Source organism: Falco punctatus (genome assembly GCF_963210335.1).
Source record: "Falco punctatus genome assembly, chromosome: Z".
Lineage (NCBI taxonomy): Eukaryota > Metazoa > Chordata > Aves > Falconiformes > Falconidae > Falco > Falco punctatus.
In genome coordinates this window covers 82,717,123-82,738,412 of record NC_137586.1, presented here as the reverse complement: position 1 = coordinate 82,738,412, position 21,290 = coordinate 82,717,123, and the positions used below count along the sequence as shown (strand labels likewise).

Here is a 21,290-nt window from a genome sequence, read left to right as displayed (position 1 = left end):
GACACAAAGCTGGAGCTATGGTAGCAGCTACACACCAGTGACAGGCACAAAATAAAGGTTTAGCTCCCACAGCTGCTCAATTAGGAGTATTCTTGTCAGACTGTGTATTTTTTTCACGATTTGTTTCCAGAAGTTTTACCAATGAAATGTATCAATAGAAAAACCTAGTCCTCTTTGTGCATATTGCAGTCTGCTTAACTATGTTAAAAATTAAACTCCGTGGGGTTTTTTTTTCCCCCCAAAAGGAGGAAAACCAGCAATATACTTTGTAAAGGAAAGAATTTTAAAAGGTGGTATTCACTGCTTTTGACTTATTGCTTAAAATGTGTTACTTGCAACAAGCTCACCAACATAAACTGTCCTGCAGGGATCTATTACAGCACCAACTTGCACTTTAGTACAGATTAGAAATATGTTAACAGAACCAGAGATTAAATATATATCTAACTGCATTTGATCATTAAGGTAACAACCTTAGGTGCAGTAAAAGAGAAATCAGTTATGATGTAACATGCTGTAATTGGTTTCCCTGAGAGCAAACTGGTTGTCTCCGTATCAATTTTCCTCAAGCTACCTGCGTTGAATTAGTGAATGCTCAGGTTCTTCTGGTTTCATAATTTTGCTCCTCTTTTGACGTACAAGTGTTATGCCTATCAATGCGCGATATTTACAGTCTATGCAGCATGGCTGATTTGAAATCTTGTCATCTGGCTGCTTTGTGACTGTATAAATGCAAAAAGAGCTGGAACCTTGCAGTCTGTTTGGCTAGCTGCAGTGATAAATGCCAATTAGTGATAAATGACTTCACTGCCACGGATGCCTTGAGCACTGCTTCCACACTACCATGCCCCACACATTTTGCCTGCCCAAAATAGTGTAGCAGCGGTTATTATTAAAATGAAATCTCTGCCTACTGCTTTCAATAAGTAGGTGTCTGTGATCTTCATGACTTGTCAGAAAAAGGAGTGGCAGGAGCTGTGAAGTACTGCGGTAGAAGAACATCAGTGTGGCTGAAATATCAAGATACCCGCCTGGAAAAGAGATGTCCAGCAGCAAGGTGGTGGCCTCTGCGTACGGCTGCCATCCACATGCGGAGGCATATGGTGAGGAGGAGGCAGATGGCCGGTCTCCCTTCACGGCTCCCAGCACAGCCACTCGTGCAGGCTTTGACAAACACAATGATTAGGAGCCTGCACTGGATGTCGGCATGACTGAGATGGATGAAAGGATGGGAGGCAAGAGGACAGGTGGTAAAGATGTGTAAACAGAAACCTTTGTTTTATTTTAAGGGGATGAAACATCCACAAGAAAATCAGAGTGGAATGTTGGCAACATGACTCGGGCTGCTGCTGTTTCAAGGCAGCCTAGTTATCTTAATATGAATTGTTTTTTTCAAGGTAGATAGGCAGTATTGGAATTTTCTGTAGTAAAACTGGTTTAACTTTTAACACGAGTTTGGCACCTGTGTTACTTTTAATTGGTAAATTGTTTTTAAAAAAACCTGCCTTTTTTTGTCCTGGAAGTGACATACATGATAAAATTTATATGCGCCTCAGGATACCATTATCTGCCTGCTAAATCCCACAATTTTGGCATGGTAGACAGAAGTGCTAAGGTGTGGATTACAGCTATCGAGCAAAATCTCTTCATGAATTTGAAAAGAAATACAGATACCATTAGTGACAACATTTTCTCCCTCCTCAGAAGGGTAATCCTGATTTAATTTTTATTCTGGCAATGTGACCAGTGCATGACTGCTGCCTGTCATCCAATCTAATGTGATGCATTAGATCAATGAATTTGAACATCATGTAAGACTTGACAAGTATTTTGCAAAACCAGTCACCACTTCACCCCTTGTGATGCAGCTCATCCAAACCTGCTCATCAGGAGGTCTTGCAGCGTGTTCCTAAGCCAGCAGCAGCCACATTCACTTGGAGCTTCTGAGAAAATTCAGGCCCTGCTAACTCAATGTGCTAGCCAGGGAAACAAGCAAGTTGTTTCTCTTGCAGAGGGGTTGTGAGCAGAAAGACGAAAGACTTCCTCATTTGCAGTCTGCAAAGCTGGTGAAAACTAGGTAACACAACTTTTTCTGAGAGCTCTGAGCACCTCACCAGGTCATTCTGCATGAATCTGAATTTCTAGCCAGTAACCTCTCAGGTGCTTCCAGGCAGAGAGCTGCCTAAAATACTCTGGAGAGCACTTGGAGCTTTTTTGTGGCGAGACCTGTGAGAACATATTCTCAAAGAAAAATAAAAGAAAGCTGAGTTGCTACTAGACATTATTCAGCAAGTAAGATGGACAATGCAATAATTGTATATAAAACCTCAGTAAAAATAAAATGGAAATGCACTGATAATGTTATTATGAAAGGTTAAATATTTTCATTATTTTTTCTATATTTATTGAAATCTGTAAAAACATATACTTGCACAAATATGTACTGATTTGAAAACCTGTACAACAATTAACACAAAACAAATATGATGAACAGATTAAGTTTTAACGTAAAGTATCTAAACAGGTCTTCAAACAGGAATTTGCAGCATCTGTGCAATATCCATTGATCCACTGTACAAATTAAACCCTTCATCCCAGCGAAAAAAACCCACCAAACCAAACACCTAAAAAAAAAAGTAAATCTTGTAGGCAGCAATTCCTCCTCCTTTAAGTGTTGAAAAGAACAGAGAAAATATAAACACCTGCTTGTTCTTTGCCGGGTGGGCAAGCTCTTTCTTCCATACCTATTTCCTACTGCCTCTTCTGCTCCCTGTAAGGTTCCCCCGTAATTACTGTTCAGCTTATATTGTTACGATGGAGTGTCAAACATTCAGTGTTTCCTCATTGCATCTTAGCCTAAACCACACATTTTTGTTACTGCGAGCTTCAGCTAATACAAAGTGCTTTCATCTCAGACTGAAACACAACAGAGTGGAAAACCTTTCAGCTTCTGTATAAGCGAGAGATTCCTGTGACTGCTCACAAAAAAATTGAAGCTCTTGTTGCATGAAGTTACTCTTAAGCACATGTTACAGTGCTCACACTTCTAAATTCACTCAAGTATGCTTCCTGTGGTATTTGTAATCCAGCACTAAACTATGCGTGTCATCCTTATTTGTATAGGGTGTTCTGACAATGACTTTTTACAAATACAATTAAAGCAGGTGCATTTAATAATGGTGGCTTTGAAACTAAAAAAGTCGTGCAGGCTTGTGTAATAAGATTTTAATTCTCTATTTTTTTCCCATGCTAACAATTATAGTGGACATAGCCAATTATGTTCTATGCATTGATTACTTACTTATCAATGTGCCACAAACATGTTTACATGTTGCAGTAAATTAAGCTTTTTATACATAGCTTGCTATCAGCATCTTGCCTATTCTCCAATCATTTGTTTATCCAGGCTGGAAAATACTGTCATTTATACAATCAAAGCTACTGTCAGTATCTTTAAAATTTCATTGACTATAGTAATACCTCAAAATTCTTCTGCAGAAAACTGCCTTTTGTCAGTTTACATAATAGCTCTTCTACTTCTTTATGAAGTATAAATTGTGGAATTTTACTTAATAACAGAAACAATTGACACTATCACACACAATGGTAACTTAAGAGCTTATAAATATTGATAACGAAACAAGTAGTAATGTAAAATGTGTTGTTCTGACTACTTGCTTAATTGCTTATGTAGGTAATTCATTCTATGATGAAGGTATTTCGGCTACATAATATCAAATACAGCACAGTACTTGACATGAAATCTATAGAAACTGAAAGCAAAAGACATACGCACAGAGGATTTATAAGATAGAATGGAGCCCTTTGGCAGACCTCAGGTACTTATCATCACCTCCTTCTAATGCAGACCTCCTTGTCCACCTGACAGTGACCAAGGGACCTTTTCAGTTCAGGGACATGGATAAAACCAGCAGAACAAAACTGCTAAAAGCAAATTCCAAATGCTTCATACTACCTGTCCACACAATCAGGCTGCCTTGATTGCCATCTCCCAAGATTTACTCCATTTCTTGAGGGCTAACTGGAAAAGCATGTGTTAATTTCAGGGGACAGCATGCTGGCACACCATCGTTCTTAGGCATTTAAATTATTGTGTAGGAATATATTTCAGGTTATTACCCTAATAATATTGAAATAAATTGAGCTGGATAATTATGTTTAAATGACTTCAAATAAAAATACTGAATGACAAGTTGGGGTAGACTTAACCTCGATTAACCTCTTTTTAGGGAGGCTCCTAACCAAAGCTAGCCATGTCAGCTCAGCAGAGTCAATGGAGTGTCAATGGAGAGGACAGCCTCCTCCAGAGGGCCGTTCATTCTGTGTCTCCCAGAAGGGCACCTCAGGAAAGAAGTAACTGCTTAAGAGAGATGGAGTGCCAGTGACTTGCTTAGATTTGGCTCAATAGATTTAGGAAAAATACAGATACACCTGTGCACAGTAAGGAATCATACTGAAACCATCTTTTCACAGGATTATAAAACAGGAGAAGTCCTATTATAAACTGGAGCAACAGTTGCAAGATACGATTCTGCAGAAATAAACCTGAAAGTTCTACAACACTGAAGTAGTATTGATAGATTATCAGATACAGAAATGTGTGCCCCAATATTTGCCCTAAAGCACTAAGCATTTGCTTCCAGCTAAATGAAACAGGAATTTCTGCAAGCAGTTCTAACAACAGCATTACACAGAAACCTGAATAATAATAATAATAATAAAAACCCCAATCACACACCACCACCACCACCACCACCACCACCACCACCCATATTTAAATGAAATATCATTATGCTGTCCCAACCTTCTTCAGTTTATTTTTCCCTTTCCTTGACTGTAGTACCTTTGCTTGTAATGGTAAACGTCTCTGTAGACGACATTTGCAGATGTCTTCTGTAACAGGAGAGGAGACAAGCTGCACTGGTGCAAACCAAGGGCCCAGTATCTGGCTCCCAAATGTAGATACAAAATGCAAAATATATACATATGTTGGCCTAATACACCTGCAGTCTCCCGTAATTTTCAGATAAAGAAATTTCTTGAGCCTTGTGTTTTGTCCACTTAGTAATTTCTAACGGGTTTCTTCCTGTAATAATGGTAAGTTCATGTCCAGTCTCCCCTTGAATTCAAATCAGCTTCTCACAGCCACAAAATCATTTGTCAGAGTTTCTCTGGTCTATCATGCACTCTGTAAAACCACATCCTAAAACCTGATTCTCCCAGTTGATGTCCGCTAGTTCTTGTCACACATCCTTGCCTTATCCAGGCACAACATCCAGTGTCTTATCTGCTTGCGGTCAGTACAGAGAAGAAAACAGGGTGCAGAAAGCATGAAATTTCTAAGTCCTCAGTTCTGAGAGTCTATAGGTAGCTAGTGGTACGGACTACCACTACTATAGTGATCTCAGTGCTAGCTCTTAATGTGGATGTGTTTCCTTTTATTTGTGTAAACCTGCCACCTGCTAATCTCATGTGACCCCACTTTATTCTTACATTGTGAAAAATACTGTATATTGAATTCCTGACCTGCTTTTTCCATGCTCTGACTTTTTTTATATTACATACAGACAACTCAGAAGATTTGGCTCAACGTTAAAAAACCCTACAACACAACCAATTTGCTAAGTGTCTGTCAAGTACTTTGGGCAACTGAGCTAGAAATCATTTACAGGATGGTATTGGACAATGAATCCTGCACGGGAAAGCAGCGATCGCTCTCGTAAGGTAGAGGTGTAGGACTAGGGGTTGCAGTGCGCCACACTGTTTACTCCCAGTCATTATCCTATGTAATGCGTCAAAAATATACAGAAATAAATAGCAGCATTTACACCGACTTTGCTACATTCTGGATCAGACTTACAATACTAATTTTTCCAACATCACAGCAGCAAGTCTTTATCAGCATGCTGCCACCCATATCTGAACATACACTCTCTGGCTTCTCCTGCTTCTGTTTCAAGTAGTCATTGTTTATCTTAGATATAAACCTTTCTGTAAAAAAAACCACCAACATTTTACATTACTGTAATAGGTTAGTTAATAGCAGTTTCTGAGCTGTAAAAAGCCTCCTAAATAGTTTCTATGGCAATGTGGACCTAAAATTAGAGTGATAAACTAATTAATATAAGAAAATAACAGAACTGCCTGCCTTTGTTTTTATCACTGCTACATGACGATTAAAATCAAGTGCAGTTCATTGAAGAGATCTGCTTTTTACAAACAATGCCTTTTTAGAATCATGGTATTGAGCTTCTTATTACTTTTCAGTGTAATCCACGAAGTAATGGGGTGATACAATGCAAAGTGACAGGTGATAAAATTGTCTAAAAAGCCTCTCATGTAGTCTGTATTCCAGTTCTAAAGACCATGTTGCTTAAATGCAATACTAAAATGAGATTTACAGTTCTCTGTAAAACTGAGGAACAGATTAAATTTGAATAATTGATTTTAATGTTTTCATTTATTTTCTTGTGCATTAAAGTTTAACTTGCTTATATCTTTTAATGCAAAAAATAAAATCCGGCTCCCAGAATTCACTTGTTTCAGTCAAAATGGAACAGAAAGGCTCGTGCAATGTGGGAGGACTGCAATGTAAATTAGCCACAATTTCCACCTTCCAAGTGAGCTTCCATAATAGGTGACAGGGTTTTTTAAATCACGGAAATAGATGTTCCTCAATATGACAACATTTAGATCCAATTGCTCCCTTTTTTACCAGAATGCTATTATTCCATTTGAAGTTTGACTTTTCAGAGGGTCAAAAAATACAACGCTGTGGTCCTTTGCTACATACCCTCTCTTGCTCCGGTAATGGATGCCATTATTGTTTCATTAGAACTAAAACCAGATAACATTTCCTGACATTTCACCAGAAAAGTTGGATGTAATCAAATACGTTAAAAAAAATTATAGTGGAAGAAGGAGAATGGTTGCACCCTTCCCATGTGCATCTGCAGAGATACAAAGTAACTCAGACATGCAAAATTCTCAAAAGACCCTTCCTTCCTTCTCTTATTTTTATGATGTTTTATTTATGATGTATATTTTAAATGGAAAATTACCTTAGAATTTTTTTTAGAAATACTTGGTTAGAGAGAGACTCAGACTGCCTTAGCCACACAAAATCACGTATAGTAGGATGGGGAATAAAGAGGACCATGTTAAAACTCCCTGATAATAACCCTCAAATAACTCTTAAATTCTCATAAAACAGAGATTTCATTTTTAATATCAAAAGACCTTCTAGGACTATGAATTATTGCTGTGAACCTTGGAAAACAAGACTTCAAAGTTCCTCTCAAATAAAAACAACCTCTCTGATGTGTTTTGGAACACAAAGCAAATCCTACTGTGGCCCTGCAATTTATACTGGTGTACATTTGGGGGAAGTGAAAAGAATAAATGGTTTGGTGGCAGATGTTGTGAAAAATGGTCAACCAATAATAACAGGAAGCTGTTTCTAAGCAGCTCTGAGGTTTATTTTGAGTAAAGCAGTCCTCCCACTGGAGATACGTCTGTGGGCAGGCAATAAGCAAGCTTGTCTAAGAAGCAAAATGAGAGTATCATTCATTAGTGCATCGCTTGTGCGCGGCCGGGCTATGGTGCCGGGGCTGCCGGGCACCGCCGGGCCCCGCCGCGGGCGCTGCCCCCGTGCCCGGTGGAGCCCGTGGCCGCCGGCTGCCAGACGGGCCCGGCGCTGGCCACGGCCCGGCCCAGCAGCCACGGCGGGAGCCCCTCGGGGGCAGCGCGGCTGAGGAGGGGGGGAAATGGCCCACGGAGCTGCGGGAGAGAGCAGAGAGCCTGCCTGAGAGCAGCGGCCCTGCAGCCCCCGGGCCGGGCAGGGGGAGGCCGGGGGGGACCGGCCCGGAGCAGAGCCCCCCCGGCAGGGCAGGGCCGGGCCGGGCAGGGGGAGGCCGGGGGGGAGCGGCCCGGAGCAGAGCCCCCCCGGCAGGGCAGGGCCGGGCAGGGCCGGGCAGGGGGAGGCCGGGGGGGACCGGCCCGGAGCAGAGCCCCCCCGGCAGGGCAGGGCCGGGCAGGGGGAGGCCGGGGGGGACCGGCCCGGAGCAGAGCCCCCCCGGCAGGGCAGGGCAGGGCCGGGCAGGGCCGGGCAGGGCCGGGCAGGGCCGGGCAGGGGGAGGCCGGGGGGGGACCGGCCCGGAGCAGAGCCCCCCCGGCAGGGCAGGGCCGGGCAGGGGGAGGCCGGGGGGGACCGGCCCGGAGCAGAGCCCCCCCGGCAGGGCAGGGCAGGGCCGGGCAGGGCCGGGCAGGGCCGGGCAGGGCCGGGCAGGGGGAGGCCGGGGGGGACCGGCCCGGAGCAGAGCCCCCCCGGCAGGGCAGGGCCGGGCAGGGCAGGGCAGGGGGAGGCCGGGGGGGAGCGGCCCGGAGCAGAGCCCCCCCGGCAGGGCAGGGCCGGGCCGGGCAGGGGGAGGCCGGGGGGGACCGGCCCGGAGCAGAGCCCCCCCGGCAGGGCCGGGCAGGGCCGGGCAGGGCCGGGCAGGGCCGGGCAGGGCAGCCCGCGGGCAGCCCAGGGCCGGGCAGGCCGTGCCCCCCGCCCGGGGAGGGTCCCGCGGGGGAGGGCAGCACACGGTGTGTGTCAGGGCCGGGGGGATCTCTCCCCGCCCTGCCCTGCTGTGGCCGGCCCCAAAGGCCCCCGGCTTCCCCCGGCGGAGCCCGCTGTGCCGGGAGGGAACTGCCGAGCGCTCTCCCTGCCCGGGCCTCGCCCCACCAGCCGGGGGTTACAGGGGCTCTGCCCGGCACCGCGCGTTAGTTACCTGGCACCTCGCTACTGATGGTCAGGCCATCGCTCCCATTAGCTCATTCGAATTTGGCTCCCATTCTCCTAATGTGTGATCCCCCATTGCTGTGATGTCCACAGTCTTTGACTGAGGTTCACCCCATCCATTGTATAGGTATCAGCATGTTAACACATTTATATACAGAAGAAAATTACGGCATATCCAGAGGTCCTGTTAAAGTGGAAGAAGAATCTTCAAGGCTGAATATCAATGAGAGACACTGAAAATAATACGGCTTTCTTTTGTGGTGGACTTGTGTGTTGCTCCCAGCTACGTGACTGCTGTGTTCTGATGTCCTTGCTGAATTTGGAGGCACCTATGCTTTGCTAATTCAGCTGATCAGTGAGTTTTAGTCTCAACACTGCCACATAGGTTGGCTAGTGAGTCAAGAAACCACCCTCTAAAAATCTCTTACTTTTATTCTTTGGCTCCATGAAACATCAGCTGAAGCTGCCTGGTACCTCTCAAAAAACGCAAGTCTTAGCTACTCCTCCAACATGCTATTGAGGTTTCCAAAAGTTCAGGATACTCAGCTTTATGTAGCAAAACACAAAACTGAATCCACAATATTTTACATCTGCTATACAGTGGCAGTGTTTGAGTTCAAAGTAACGTAAGTATAAATAAGGCAAACTGAAGAACTTCTCAAAGTCAGTAAAAATAAAATCAGATACAGGGATATACAGTGAATTACTGTTTCGAGCCTTTGTAATATTCCTGATGTTGCCAAAAGGGGATCATTAACAACCTGCAGTAAGGCCTTTAAAAACCATTCTGATAGTTCTAAGAAAACACTGTGATATAATTCTCATTACCTCTTAACAAAGATGACCCATTAAAATGGGTCTAAATATTTTTACATTTGCCGTTAGAAATAATAGAGCTCCAGTTTTTACAGGGGTGTTTTCCCTTTACTAGCTATATATAGAGTTAACTTCTAATTGTGAAAGTATTCTTCTGCTTAATTATACAACAAAGAAAGGCTGGGTTGAAATAGGATTAATATATCTTGTGGTTAATTAAACACGAAGCTTCTAAGGAGATCACTCCAACAACAAAAGCAATTAAGACTTGGTTATGTATAGGACATAATTAGGCAGGAAGTTCTTGTAATCCCAAGAACTTAGTTTTAAAGCATGCATTTCTTTAAAATAATCTATGATCTGACTTACTTTAGAGAAAACTTATCAAATGTGAGTACAAGCACTGACAACTCAGATCTGTTATGAGCTCTGTCCCCATATCAAAGATGAATTATAGATTAAAAAAGGTGGCTCCGTTCTGAGAAAATTTGCCTCTGTTTCTATCTTTATGACTGTTGACTGTCTCTCAGCTCCTGTGAGTATATGTACATACAGATACAAGCCCAAAATCAGTGAGGAAATTCCAACAAGGGTCTGTTTCAATGCTATATTACAAGTCTCAAGGTGCTCTTGAACAAAACACAGATAATTGAAGAATGTTTAGTTGCAGTATTTTTGTGTATACTGCAATTTCCCTTTTAAATTCTCTTTCTCACATTTTCTGCTGAGATTTTTCTCTTATGTCATATTTTTTGACAGGGAAACTGCTCTTGCGTTACTTGAGGATCAAGCAGGATGAATAATACTAGGCAGAGTGGAAAGAGGGTCTTGGACAATACATTTCTATATAGACACACCTGACTTAACATGGAAACCAAAACCAAAAAAACCAAGATAATATGTATCCTGCTGAGACCAACACTGAACTATGAGTGGGATGTTATTAGGGAAAAATGAACGATGAAACCAATTAATAGGCTAAGATTCAGAAACAGCAAAGAAATGTCCATATTTAGTTTATGTGATGTATTAACATGGTGAGATAGGGCCTTTTCATTTTTCTGATTACTGCTAGGTAAATGTCAGCCCGGTTAAGCATGTTTCCCCCTCCTCTGAAGAAGTCTGCAAGGTAGTTCATTGCCTTCTAATTTAGATTAATTTGAGGTTCCTTTGCCACCACTACTTATTTGTGTTTGCATCTCAATTTAATTATTACATAGCAAAAAAAAAAAAAAAAAAACAAAACAATCTCTGTTCACCATTTGCCAAGCTAGGAGCAGATCTGTTTCTATGTACTTTGTGTAGGGAACAGAATATGGAAATGAATGGCAGATTTTGAGCAAACATGTTCCGAAGTCAACCAGAATCTCATAATACAGTTTCACTGTGTTTTGAAAGTGGCATAAAGACTAAAATCATACGAATGCAAAAAAAATTGAGAGGCCTATTCAGTGAAGAATACCTTTCCAAGACCTTTGTATATTTTACTCATAAGATCTTGACAGTTACATGAAGAAAATGTAAGTGCTTGCTTAGTCAAGAAGTAACAATTGGGAACAAACATGCAGGGCTAATAAAAACAGCACAGTCCAGTTAATAAAGCATCAAGCTATCAGAAAACAGAACCAGACTCAGTTCCACTCTATTTGTTTGCTTTCACCCTGCACTGGCTTTTGTCTCATCTGCTTTTACATCAGGTATTTTTTGCTGCTTAAAGATAGTTGACCTTGTCAAGGTCTCTTCATTTCTCTCCGTCATCTGTATTTTTTTTGTCATCCTTTTGTCTTGTTGAGACTGAAAGTATCGTGGGGCAACAACTGTGTCCAATTGTGCATGAGTCTAAAACTAAATCAGATGTAGCTGTGAAAACAATGAACAGTTTTATTATGGAAAAGTGGATGCTGTTTTGAAACACTCCCGTGGAAGAAGAAGGCATGCATAAGGAACACGTGTGCACCCTTTCTTTCTCTATTTCTACCTAGCCAACTTTGTAGCCATTTTGTTATTTTAAGACAGGGCAAGGAAATCAGACTTTTGTTTCGTAAATAGAGACAGAACACTTATTTCAAATCAGTGGAAAGGATAAGTAGGTAAAACAGGCAGGAATTTAATAAAAAAATGAAAAAATAACATCTTTCCATTAAAATGTAATGAATGCCATTTTCAGAAGGTGCTTCTATTGGCACCAAGGAAGAGCAAAATTTCTACTGTAAATACACAGTAACAAAAAATACTTCAGACTCAAATCCTGTGTACATCAAAATTCAGAACAACCAGGGAGTTTTTACTTACACTCCCAGATTTTGTAAGCAAGATCAAAACCTGTTATTGTAATAGGAAATGGGTCATTATTCAATTTTACTTTCATCTGCAGGGGAGTGATACACAGAAAAACTACAAGTCAGTAAGGCAACTGACAATACTCTCTTGCAGTGCTTTAGAGCTAGACATGATTCAACTGTTTATGGAAACTTCACGAGTGATTTTTGTTAGTGATGATGAATTTGTTATGTTTCAAAGATGGAACACTGATTTAGCTCCTCATTTTTTACCGAAGACTTAACAGAGAGAGTAGGGCGTATAATTCACTGTACAGAGTAGGACATTGTGCAATGAAACATTTTTCTCCTATAAAATCTTAACTGTACTGATTTACAGTTCAGATGGACTCTTTCCTTTGTACTCGTTTATTAAGGTGTCATCAAACAAATTTTTGTTGCAGGAAACAACCATGCTGTATCTATTTGTTGACTATTTCCTGGACACATTGCAACAAAAAGCTTCTGTACTCTGCCTGTCCTTCTAACAATCTCTTTGGTTTTGGCCAGAGTAAAATCAATGATTCTACCAAGGCTCTAGACTCTGCTACCTAAATGATAAAATGCACCCTAAATACACCATTGAAAAAGCAAAATAAACCAAGATTTTATGCCACCTTATTTAATTCCAAGGCTTAAATTCAATTACTACTATAAACATTTCCATAAAATGAAAGGCAGAAGAAAGCTTTTGCAAAGTCAAAAGCAATTTAGGAAGGGAATCGTGCTGAAATGCACGATTTAGTAGCATTATTAATGTGAATAATGCATTTAGCTTGAAATTATTTGCGGGGAAAACTGGGTGAGAGAGCAACTTCTGGAATGTCCATCAAATATTTGCTGACAGGTAACTGTGACTAGGAAATCAAGGCATACCTTTTAATACCATTTCTCTAAGCTATGTTTTTGTTAGTAGTGTCAAAAAAGTGTTGGCAACATATGGAGAGATGAGGCTTTAAAACAAAAAATGGGGGAAAAAAAGCTTGCTCATCATCTTGAGCTAGACACTGCCCTAAAAGCTAATAGTGACCATCTAGATGTAAACTAAGAGTGGAGAAGTCAGTAAAGTGATCTGTTTCTATCTCTAGTCCAGGTAGTGCAAAGTAGATAAATTCAGCCACGTGCAATTTAGAAGCGAGTATCCCTCTTTACCTCCCTTTGACTAAATCACTCAGAGCTATTTGTCCATTTCTACTTTATTCTACCACTGGCTCTTTTCATAGGGAAATTTATCTGTAGCAAGTTTCTGGAAAAGTATGGGACAGGAAAGATCATATTAATAATTTAATTATGCCCTGTTACATTGCTGCATCCTGTGAATGTCAGTGTGTGAGCAGGATATTACCCTGTGAAGCTGCTCATCAAGGTAAGCATAAGACCAAGGAGATGCCAAAGCTGAGTGACCAAGTTAAGTCCTCTGAGCAGAAATGACAGCTGCCTTGCCAAGAACCACAGGGGAGGAAAAAGATACTGATTTGAAAAGATAAAATGACCAGTATGGACTGTAAATATCTTTCAGTATCCCAATAAAAAGCGTAGCACAAAGAAAGCTTGACCTCTGTACAACTTGTCATTCGCCATCTGAAATCTAAGAACTTACTTTTCTGCTTGTGAGAAATTGTAATTAAGAAACAGTACCAACTCTGCATCTGAAGAGTGAGAAAGACCTTATGTTGTTGTACACGTAAAAGACATTGATTCCTTTCCTGATTGGTGGGTGATGGCTGTGGCTTATTGAAGCTGCAGAGAAAGATACATGCCTGTTGTTTACCATGTGTTACAATTAAGCTTACAATTCCCATAGAATACTGTATCTTTCAAAGACCAGTCACAACACACTGCTTAGCAGTCCAAGCCTTCTAGTAGTCATGTAATTTCCTCACTATGTTAATAAAATAACATTTTATCCTATTCCAATGTTGAGTCTTGCAAGTCCTTATTTAATTAATATGTTGTTAAGTGTTTTCTTTTCTTTTTTTTTTTTTTTTTTTCAGGGTGTGGGTGTTAAAATATTTAAGCCGGTGACCAGATAGAAACCACTTATTTGGGTACTTTAAAGAGTATTGGTATTAATGCTTGCTTTGCTAATGGTGCAATTCAAAAGGTAATTAAACAATCTACACAATTTTCTCCTTATGAGTTGTTTTCAGCATTTAGGAAATACTACAGTGTAGTGATTTCCTATCTAGTAAGCCTCTGCAGAATTCATTACAAATAAACAGGTAAATACAACAAAAAAGAGGAGAAAGAGGCAGGTGCAATAATAGATGAGAAGCAAATACCACATGAGATACAGGAAACAGCATTCTTTTATTGTAGTAACAGAATGAACACCAGCATTAAAATATGCCTAGCTAACCAATACGAGATGAAAAATAATGTTCTCTACCCATATTAAAAAAGGGGAGTATTGACCTCACATAACTTTCACGTTCAAAAATTCATCTTCTGGTTTAAGCTAATTGTCTGTCTCTGTGGCTAACAGAGTAAAGGCTTATCTCCAGGATGATTCATAACAGGAAACATAAGACGATTACTTAGGGTAGGATGAATTATTTCCTGATAGTGCTGTCCTGTTTCCATTGACTATAGAAGCCTAAGCAACTAATTAGAAATAGGTATTTTAAGGTATCTATAAATTGCATATGTAAATTTTACGTATAGAATCTGTAAATTTAATTTTTTCTGTAGTTTAGTCCCTTTGCATGAGGTTATATAGCCAATAACTTGGAGAAACACACAAAAAAGGTCTGGGTTGTCTCTCTAGGCTCGTGTTAGCTGTGCTGTGCATGAGGCTGCTGGAGCTGACATAGCATTAGGCATGATTGCCCTCTGTCTTCCCTTGATCCTCATTTATCTTAGTAATTAGACAATTTCAGATGACTTGTGGTGGTGGTGCAAAGCACAACATGTACCACTGTCAAGTTTTGTAAATACCGGATAAATGTAGCACAGTCTACTTTCTATGAGTACTCTACAAAAAAACCCAAAACAACAAACCAACCAACCCCCCCCCAAAAAAAAAAAAAAAAAAAAAACAACCCCAAAAAACCCAAGAGCAAAAGCTGGGTGTGATTTAGCCTTTAAATAATATTTTTTTCATTTGATCACTTAGAAGCTTAAACACTATAAAAAATTCCAGAAAAAGAATATAAGTAGATTCTATAATGGCATGAGACTTTGTAGATGTTTTTGTGTATATGTAAAAAAAATGTGATTAGTTATTTGGAATATAATTTTTCCTTTGTTTTCAAACAAGAGACCTTGTGATGTAAAAAAGATGGTCAAGTATTAAACTGAAAGAATGAGTCAACTGCAGGCAATTGTTTTCAGGTGGTGTTGATGAGAAATCTCAGTAGTATTGTCTAATGCTGGAGATTAATTTGGAGGAAAATTCCCAACCTGTATGCATTATACTCATCACATTTTAAAAAAGTGTAGGTATATATGTAACAGTGGCTTTTCCAATCTTCAAACAATCTGCTATCTTTATTAGCAACTGTTTTTTCCCTAATAGCGGAGAAACATTACAATAAGACATTGCTTGTTGCTCCACTCTGCTATTTAAGGGAAAGATTATTTTCTTAAATCAACCGAGCTCAATGGTAGATATATAAAGTAACTGTGAATAAACTGTATCAGGTTTATTATTCATGCACATGAAGCCGCAGAACCTTCCACTAGCTTTGTAGCAAAATACAAGCTAAGCAACCAGATGAAAGTCATTTTGCAGCACGTAAACTGTTTTAAAGTTTCAGGAACAGCTATAGACATAAAGCTAGTGCAGTGCTGCTGGTGACCTGAAGATAATATGGAGATGTAAAAGGAACCTCAGCAGGCTGCCAGGTTGGGCATCTTTTTCATCTAGCTGTGCTCTGTAGAGAGACAAGCCTTCAAAACCCTAGCCTATCAGATAAAGCGGTTTTCTTTATGTATGATTATAAAGTTAGGAATAGGATAACATACAAAACACTTTATGCAAAGGAGATGGTTTAGGGGGCAGAAGAAAGCTCCAAATATTGGGAGACACCAAATGAAACGAGATGCCTCAGCTCCAAGGAATATTGCAGAGGATGGTAGATCAGAGAAACATCAGAGAAATTACTTGCTAAGCACCAGGCAGAAGAAAAATGGGCAAAGGCACTAAAGCAGAGGGTGTTGCTGTCCTTATCAGGTAGTGAACGAGAGTGGGAAACTAATACAAAGACAGATACGGCACCTGTTGGTTTAACAGAAATATGGAAATATTTTATACCACCAAAACTTAACTAACGGTAAATAGAGAAAAAGGAAGTTTAATATGCTGTCCAGATTTCATGATCTGTAACTGGAGAAAAAATGTTAATTCTTTTGAATGATCGTCTCAACTAGGAAAATGAGATACAGAGTGGTGAAAATCTATTTACCAGAGCATTCACCAAGCTATGTGAAAATCAGAAGGAATAACTTTCAATAATCTTTATAGCCTTAGTGTCTCATTCTGGGCATAAGGTGGAAAGTTCTTTAACATTTCCTTTAATGTCCAATGACAAACAGGGAGTGGTGTGACCAGCTGGAATGACAGTCCTGGATTGTGTCCAGGAGGAGCAGAAGCACTCCCAAAACTGGCAAAGCAGCCTGGTCATGGTAGTTCAGCAGGAGATCCTGGGAAAAGCCTGTGAATTGGTTAAAGGTAGCGAGTGATGCTGAGAAGCAAATCGAAGTAATGAGAGAAAGGGACTGCCTTGAAGCAAAGTGAAGTTTAGGCTTTTCTTTATTTTCTCAGTAATTAAATTGAAATGCTTTACCTCATGTAGTTTATGTTGCTTATACATAATTATAGGAAGCAAAAAAATATTTTTTTTAATTTTCACTTCCCCACATCCCCTTAATCTTTAATTTTATTCAGTTGATTTCACAGAGTGTCTCCAAAAGGGAGGAACTCCCTACAGAAAGTGTTTAGGAGTAGAGGGAGTTGCTGGAACTGATTACTCGCATTAGATTTGGTAGCCAACCTGAACAACTATGTTGTTCTGTATCACCAAGCTGCATAGATTTCAACTGTGATGAGAACAGAAATGCTAAATAGGTGGATTACCCAAGTTAATGGAAGCTCCTCTGCTATGAACTAGGCTAGGTAACTGACATAGCTTCTGCAGTATCATGTTTACAGGAATCACGAGATGCCCTTGAGCAAGCCTGTGGGGGAATTCAGATGAAGAGTATGACTGAGGTGGAAAAGTACGATTTTGGTCACCTTATCTCATTAACTTTTTCTCCACGTCACAAAAATACTTTCTTCCATTGCTAATGATGGTGTTTGGTGTAAAGGAGTGTTGTGTGGGGAACCTGGGGTTTGTAAGTGATTAGAGTCTAGATCACAAGAGATTTTCAACAATTGCAGCAGCAATAAGGTAAGTATTCTTCTCTAATCTGAAAATGCACTGTCTGTGTGTGAAGCCACATAATGCTTCATATTCCTGACTCTGGAGCTAAATTACAGATGTAGCAATCCAGAATACTTTAAATCAAAGAGCACACTTGTTAATGGCTGCATTTTTAAATACACAGAATATTTAGGTTTTTCTTTTTTAGAGAAAACCAAGTAAAACAACCTCAGCTCAAGACAGTTAAGCATTTACCTCTAGTGTAAAAGCACTGTGAGCGGCCCCCAAGTAGCAAGTAGCGTTTATGCAGGATGCAAACATCACCTCTCAGCACCCATTATCACAGCAGTCACGCTGCGATTTATGCCAGCAAGCTTTTAAACAGAGGAACAGTTGATAGCAATGGCGTTTGGGCAAGGATCCCCCCCCAAAAGCCAGAACAGATCTGTTCAAGTCACCCACATACCACACACTACAACGATAACTTTCAAAGGCATTCAGTAGGCTCTTACCCAATTTCAGAGGCCTTCTAGTGAAAACTATAAAAGGTAAACCAAACAAGCATGTAGAGAAAATTCAAAAGGCATGGAAAGCTAACGCTGTGAAATACCATTTTGGTAGGTCAGCCACTTTAGCAAAATTCAGAAATCTGTGTCTTACTTTAAGCCTCTTTTAGGATACCACGGAATCGTTGCTGGGATCATTCCTTGTAATGTGTAATTGCTGAGGGAAAAGGGCATACAGATAAGTTTGCTTTCATCCTCTTTTTTCTTCCAAATGTGTTTTGACTAAACTCGATGAAAGCAGTATGACTACAAAATTGCAGTCAGTGTGTTAAAAGGTTACCATACAATACTCTGCATTTTAAGGTAAAAATAGAGAACTACCAGCGAAAAAGAACAATGAACAGACAAATCTAAATGACAGGCATGTCTTTCTTACAGAATCTTACCTAGACTTGAAGCATTTGAACCCGTCTCTACTCACAGACTGAATTCAGAATAAACAACCTATAGTGGAAATTAACAACCAACTTTAGCACTGAAGGAACAAGTGGATTTAATGCCTCCTGGTTGTTGTTTTTTTTTTTTTTATTTTTCATTCAAGAAATGTTATGATACTCGTTTGGAGAAATATCACAAGTATAATGACTTTCAGGAAAGGGTAAATTGGTCATATTCCTATGAAGATACTGAACTTGTATCATAGCTGTATGACAAATGAACTACAAGACGAGTATTTCTTCACAACTTTCTTTTATACCAGATAAAAAAAAAAAAAAAGTATGCCTGATGCTTCAAGGACTTGCAGAGACTGTGCAAGTGGTCAGATTAAAGTTGCAGCTTCAGGTAGGCTCATACATAGCAAGACTTAGAACAGAATTGAAAATTTTAGAATGTAAGAAGTAACGCTGCAGCCCCTTGCCACCTGTAGTTGATTAAAAATCCACTGTCACCCACCGGCGGAATAACACATCACAGGGTGTTTCTGTGGAGTCTCTGCACATCCTTGGTTTCTTGTTATCACTGATGGGGCTAAATTTGATACAACTGCCTTTCTTTTATCTGCTTCTCCACTAAAATTTTCCTTCTCTCCAGAAGTTACTAACTGCTGTTTCAAGAAGCTGCTCTAAAAATCTTTCAGCAAATCCCATGTTCTTCACTCCTTCAAAAGCTAAACAGACAAACCAACTGCTCCTTCCTTTCTGTATGTGTGTAAACTTGGAGAAAGGTTAATAATCATATTGCTAAACTGCTGAGCAACTGTAGGTAAAAAAGCTAATATGTCATAATTTATATGTGAAAAGATTGCAGGGGGTTAGTAGCCAGTCTAGTGCTATTGAGGCTTCCTACTGAGAACTGCACTGCAAACTGGCAGCTGACTCAAAACACTGCTATTTTCAACATTTCTAAAAATGCAAATGTGTCAGCAACTGGTCAAATAGGCTTCCATATCGGTGATTTATTGCACTCTTTCACATTAGTGTACTACTGACCTGTACAAATCACTCCCAGGCTGAAAACAACGCCTGTGCACAGCTTTATAATGAATGCATGCGCTAAATCAGTCTTGCTAGTTTCAGAGAGGTGTTGGAAGGTAATTTTGAGCTGTCTCAATTAGACAAAGATAATTTCTATGAGCCAGATTTGTTAACGTGCACAAAGCTGAAGCAAATATGCTTTTCCAGGGAGCTTTGGAAGGATAGAAGGGGGGAAAAAAATCCTCTCTCTTAACAAGAGAGGAGAAGCCTCTTTTATGAGAACACTCACTGAATAAGTAAAACAGATCTGCAGCTACTATTTGTGTTCATTAACAAAGGAAAATTTATGGCTGCTGGGCAACTCGTAAGGTTTGGCTAGCGGAGCTGAAGGTTTCCCTGAGCAGGGTTTTCTGCAGTTGAGGTACCAAAGATGTGAAAATCTGTCTGGGCTTTCCTAGCTTCATCATCTACCTGTGGCAGAGTTAGGATGGTTACATTCAGAAACAACAATATGAGTGTAATCCTAAACCAGTTCAGCTGTCCCATACCTGAAACACAAAGAAGATAAGTACTTGGGAAAATGTCTGTGAAACTTTACCTGCAACCACTGTGACTGGTCATTGTGGCCAGAGGTCCAGGCATTAACTTTGCCTTGCTTGTCCAGCCGGGCTTTCCTGGGCTCCCAAGCAAACATGTCCATGTTGAGAGTACGGAAAACACTGGAGGCAGTAATTTGGTAGTCTTGTATATGTCCTGATTTCATCCCCAGGGGTTCAGAGCAGCCTGCAACAGCAAAATAAGAACTGTGACACTGCCTACTTATCTCTGTAAGTGGTTTAGGTCTTCTGTTACGGAAAAGAAAACTAGCAATTCTTGAAGGGAAGGCTTTAATCAAAACTATTGTTGGAGGAACTTGTGAACAAACAAATAAAAAATAGCCAATTCAAGACACTTTATTTCAACACTACCTTGGAATAATCAAAAAACAAGATAGAGAATTCAACGTATTTTATCCTGGCATAAATTTATGAAGGCATACAAACAGAAAAGATGACTTTCATCTCTTCTTATCTTGGTTTTATTTTCCTGTCCAGCAGCTTGCTATTGTTTCCTCTATTCAGTTTGATTTTCTCATGCTTTTATGCCACGACACATTAACCATGTGTTTGCCTACTGAGGAAATACTAATTTTGCTTAAAGTCACTGCTGAAGTAAAATGTTAGCAACCACTGAGCTTTTTCTACAGTTCTGAATTTCTTTGACACCTAGCCAAAAAATGTAGAAAGCCCCAACACCCACTGACAGAATGGCAGACTACAGAAAGCCAACTGAGTAGATGATTGCCTAAGAGAAATCAAGAGTTAATGGCTTATTTGTTTAAACCAGGTGGATGAACCACATCATTGAATTATTTTGATTCTAGCAAAAGCTAGATCTTGGGCTTCTCCTTTCTCTGTTGGGTGTCCATGGGAAAAAAAAAAAGAAATAAATTAGTAATTGGCATTATGTTCCTCTGCCTTGTTATTTTACACTGGGAACACAGAAGGTACATTTGGACCCAGAAGAGGGAATAAGTAAGCTGACAACAAGCAGCAGTGTAACAATGGTACTGGAAGCCAAGGGAGGCAGATAAGCTGCCTGGTTTTAAGATTTAAAAGTAATTTAAAAATGCAGGCAAGTCGAGTGGCTGAGAGCGAGAGGGCTTCTAAGAGGTCAGGAAAGATGGATGTATGGTTGGATGGAGTCATGTTTGATGGTTGAGAAGAAGGTGAAAGATGGAGAGGGGAACATCAGGCTGGTTTCTCATTTCCTCCCTGCCCAGCTGTCAAAAACCTGCATATGTGAAGTTGTCCCAAAGTTTTCACCTCACAGCTTCATGTACCCTACTCAGTTCTGTAACTGACTTGACTCAGTTAAATTGCCAATAATATTTTAACATAGTTCACTGAGCGAGAGTGTGCCCAGGATCTAACATACTCGGTTTTGCAAGGAGTGCATCATCCCTG

General features: G+C 40.4%; 1 protein-coding gene across 3 annotated transcripts in view; it reads right to left on the bottom strand.

Annotated features, from left to right (window-relative positions):
• The window catches only part of EDIL3 (EGF like repeats and discoidin domains 3), a 257,146-nt gene that overhangs the window by 31,923 nt on the left and 203,933 nt on the right, over window positions 1-21,290 (bottom strand). For all 3 annotated transcript variants that reach the window (XM_080372557.1, XM_080372556.1, XM_080372555.1), the window contains one exon: window positions 19,883-20,067. In XM_080372557.1, coding sequence (XP_080228683.1) covers window positions 19,883-20,067 — 185 coding nt within the window. The remainder of the gene's footprint in view (window positions 1-19,882; window positions 20,068-21,290) is intronic.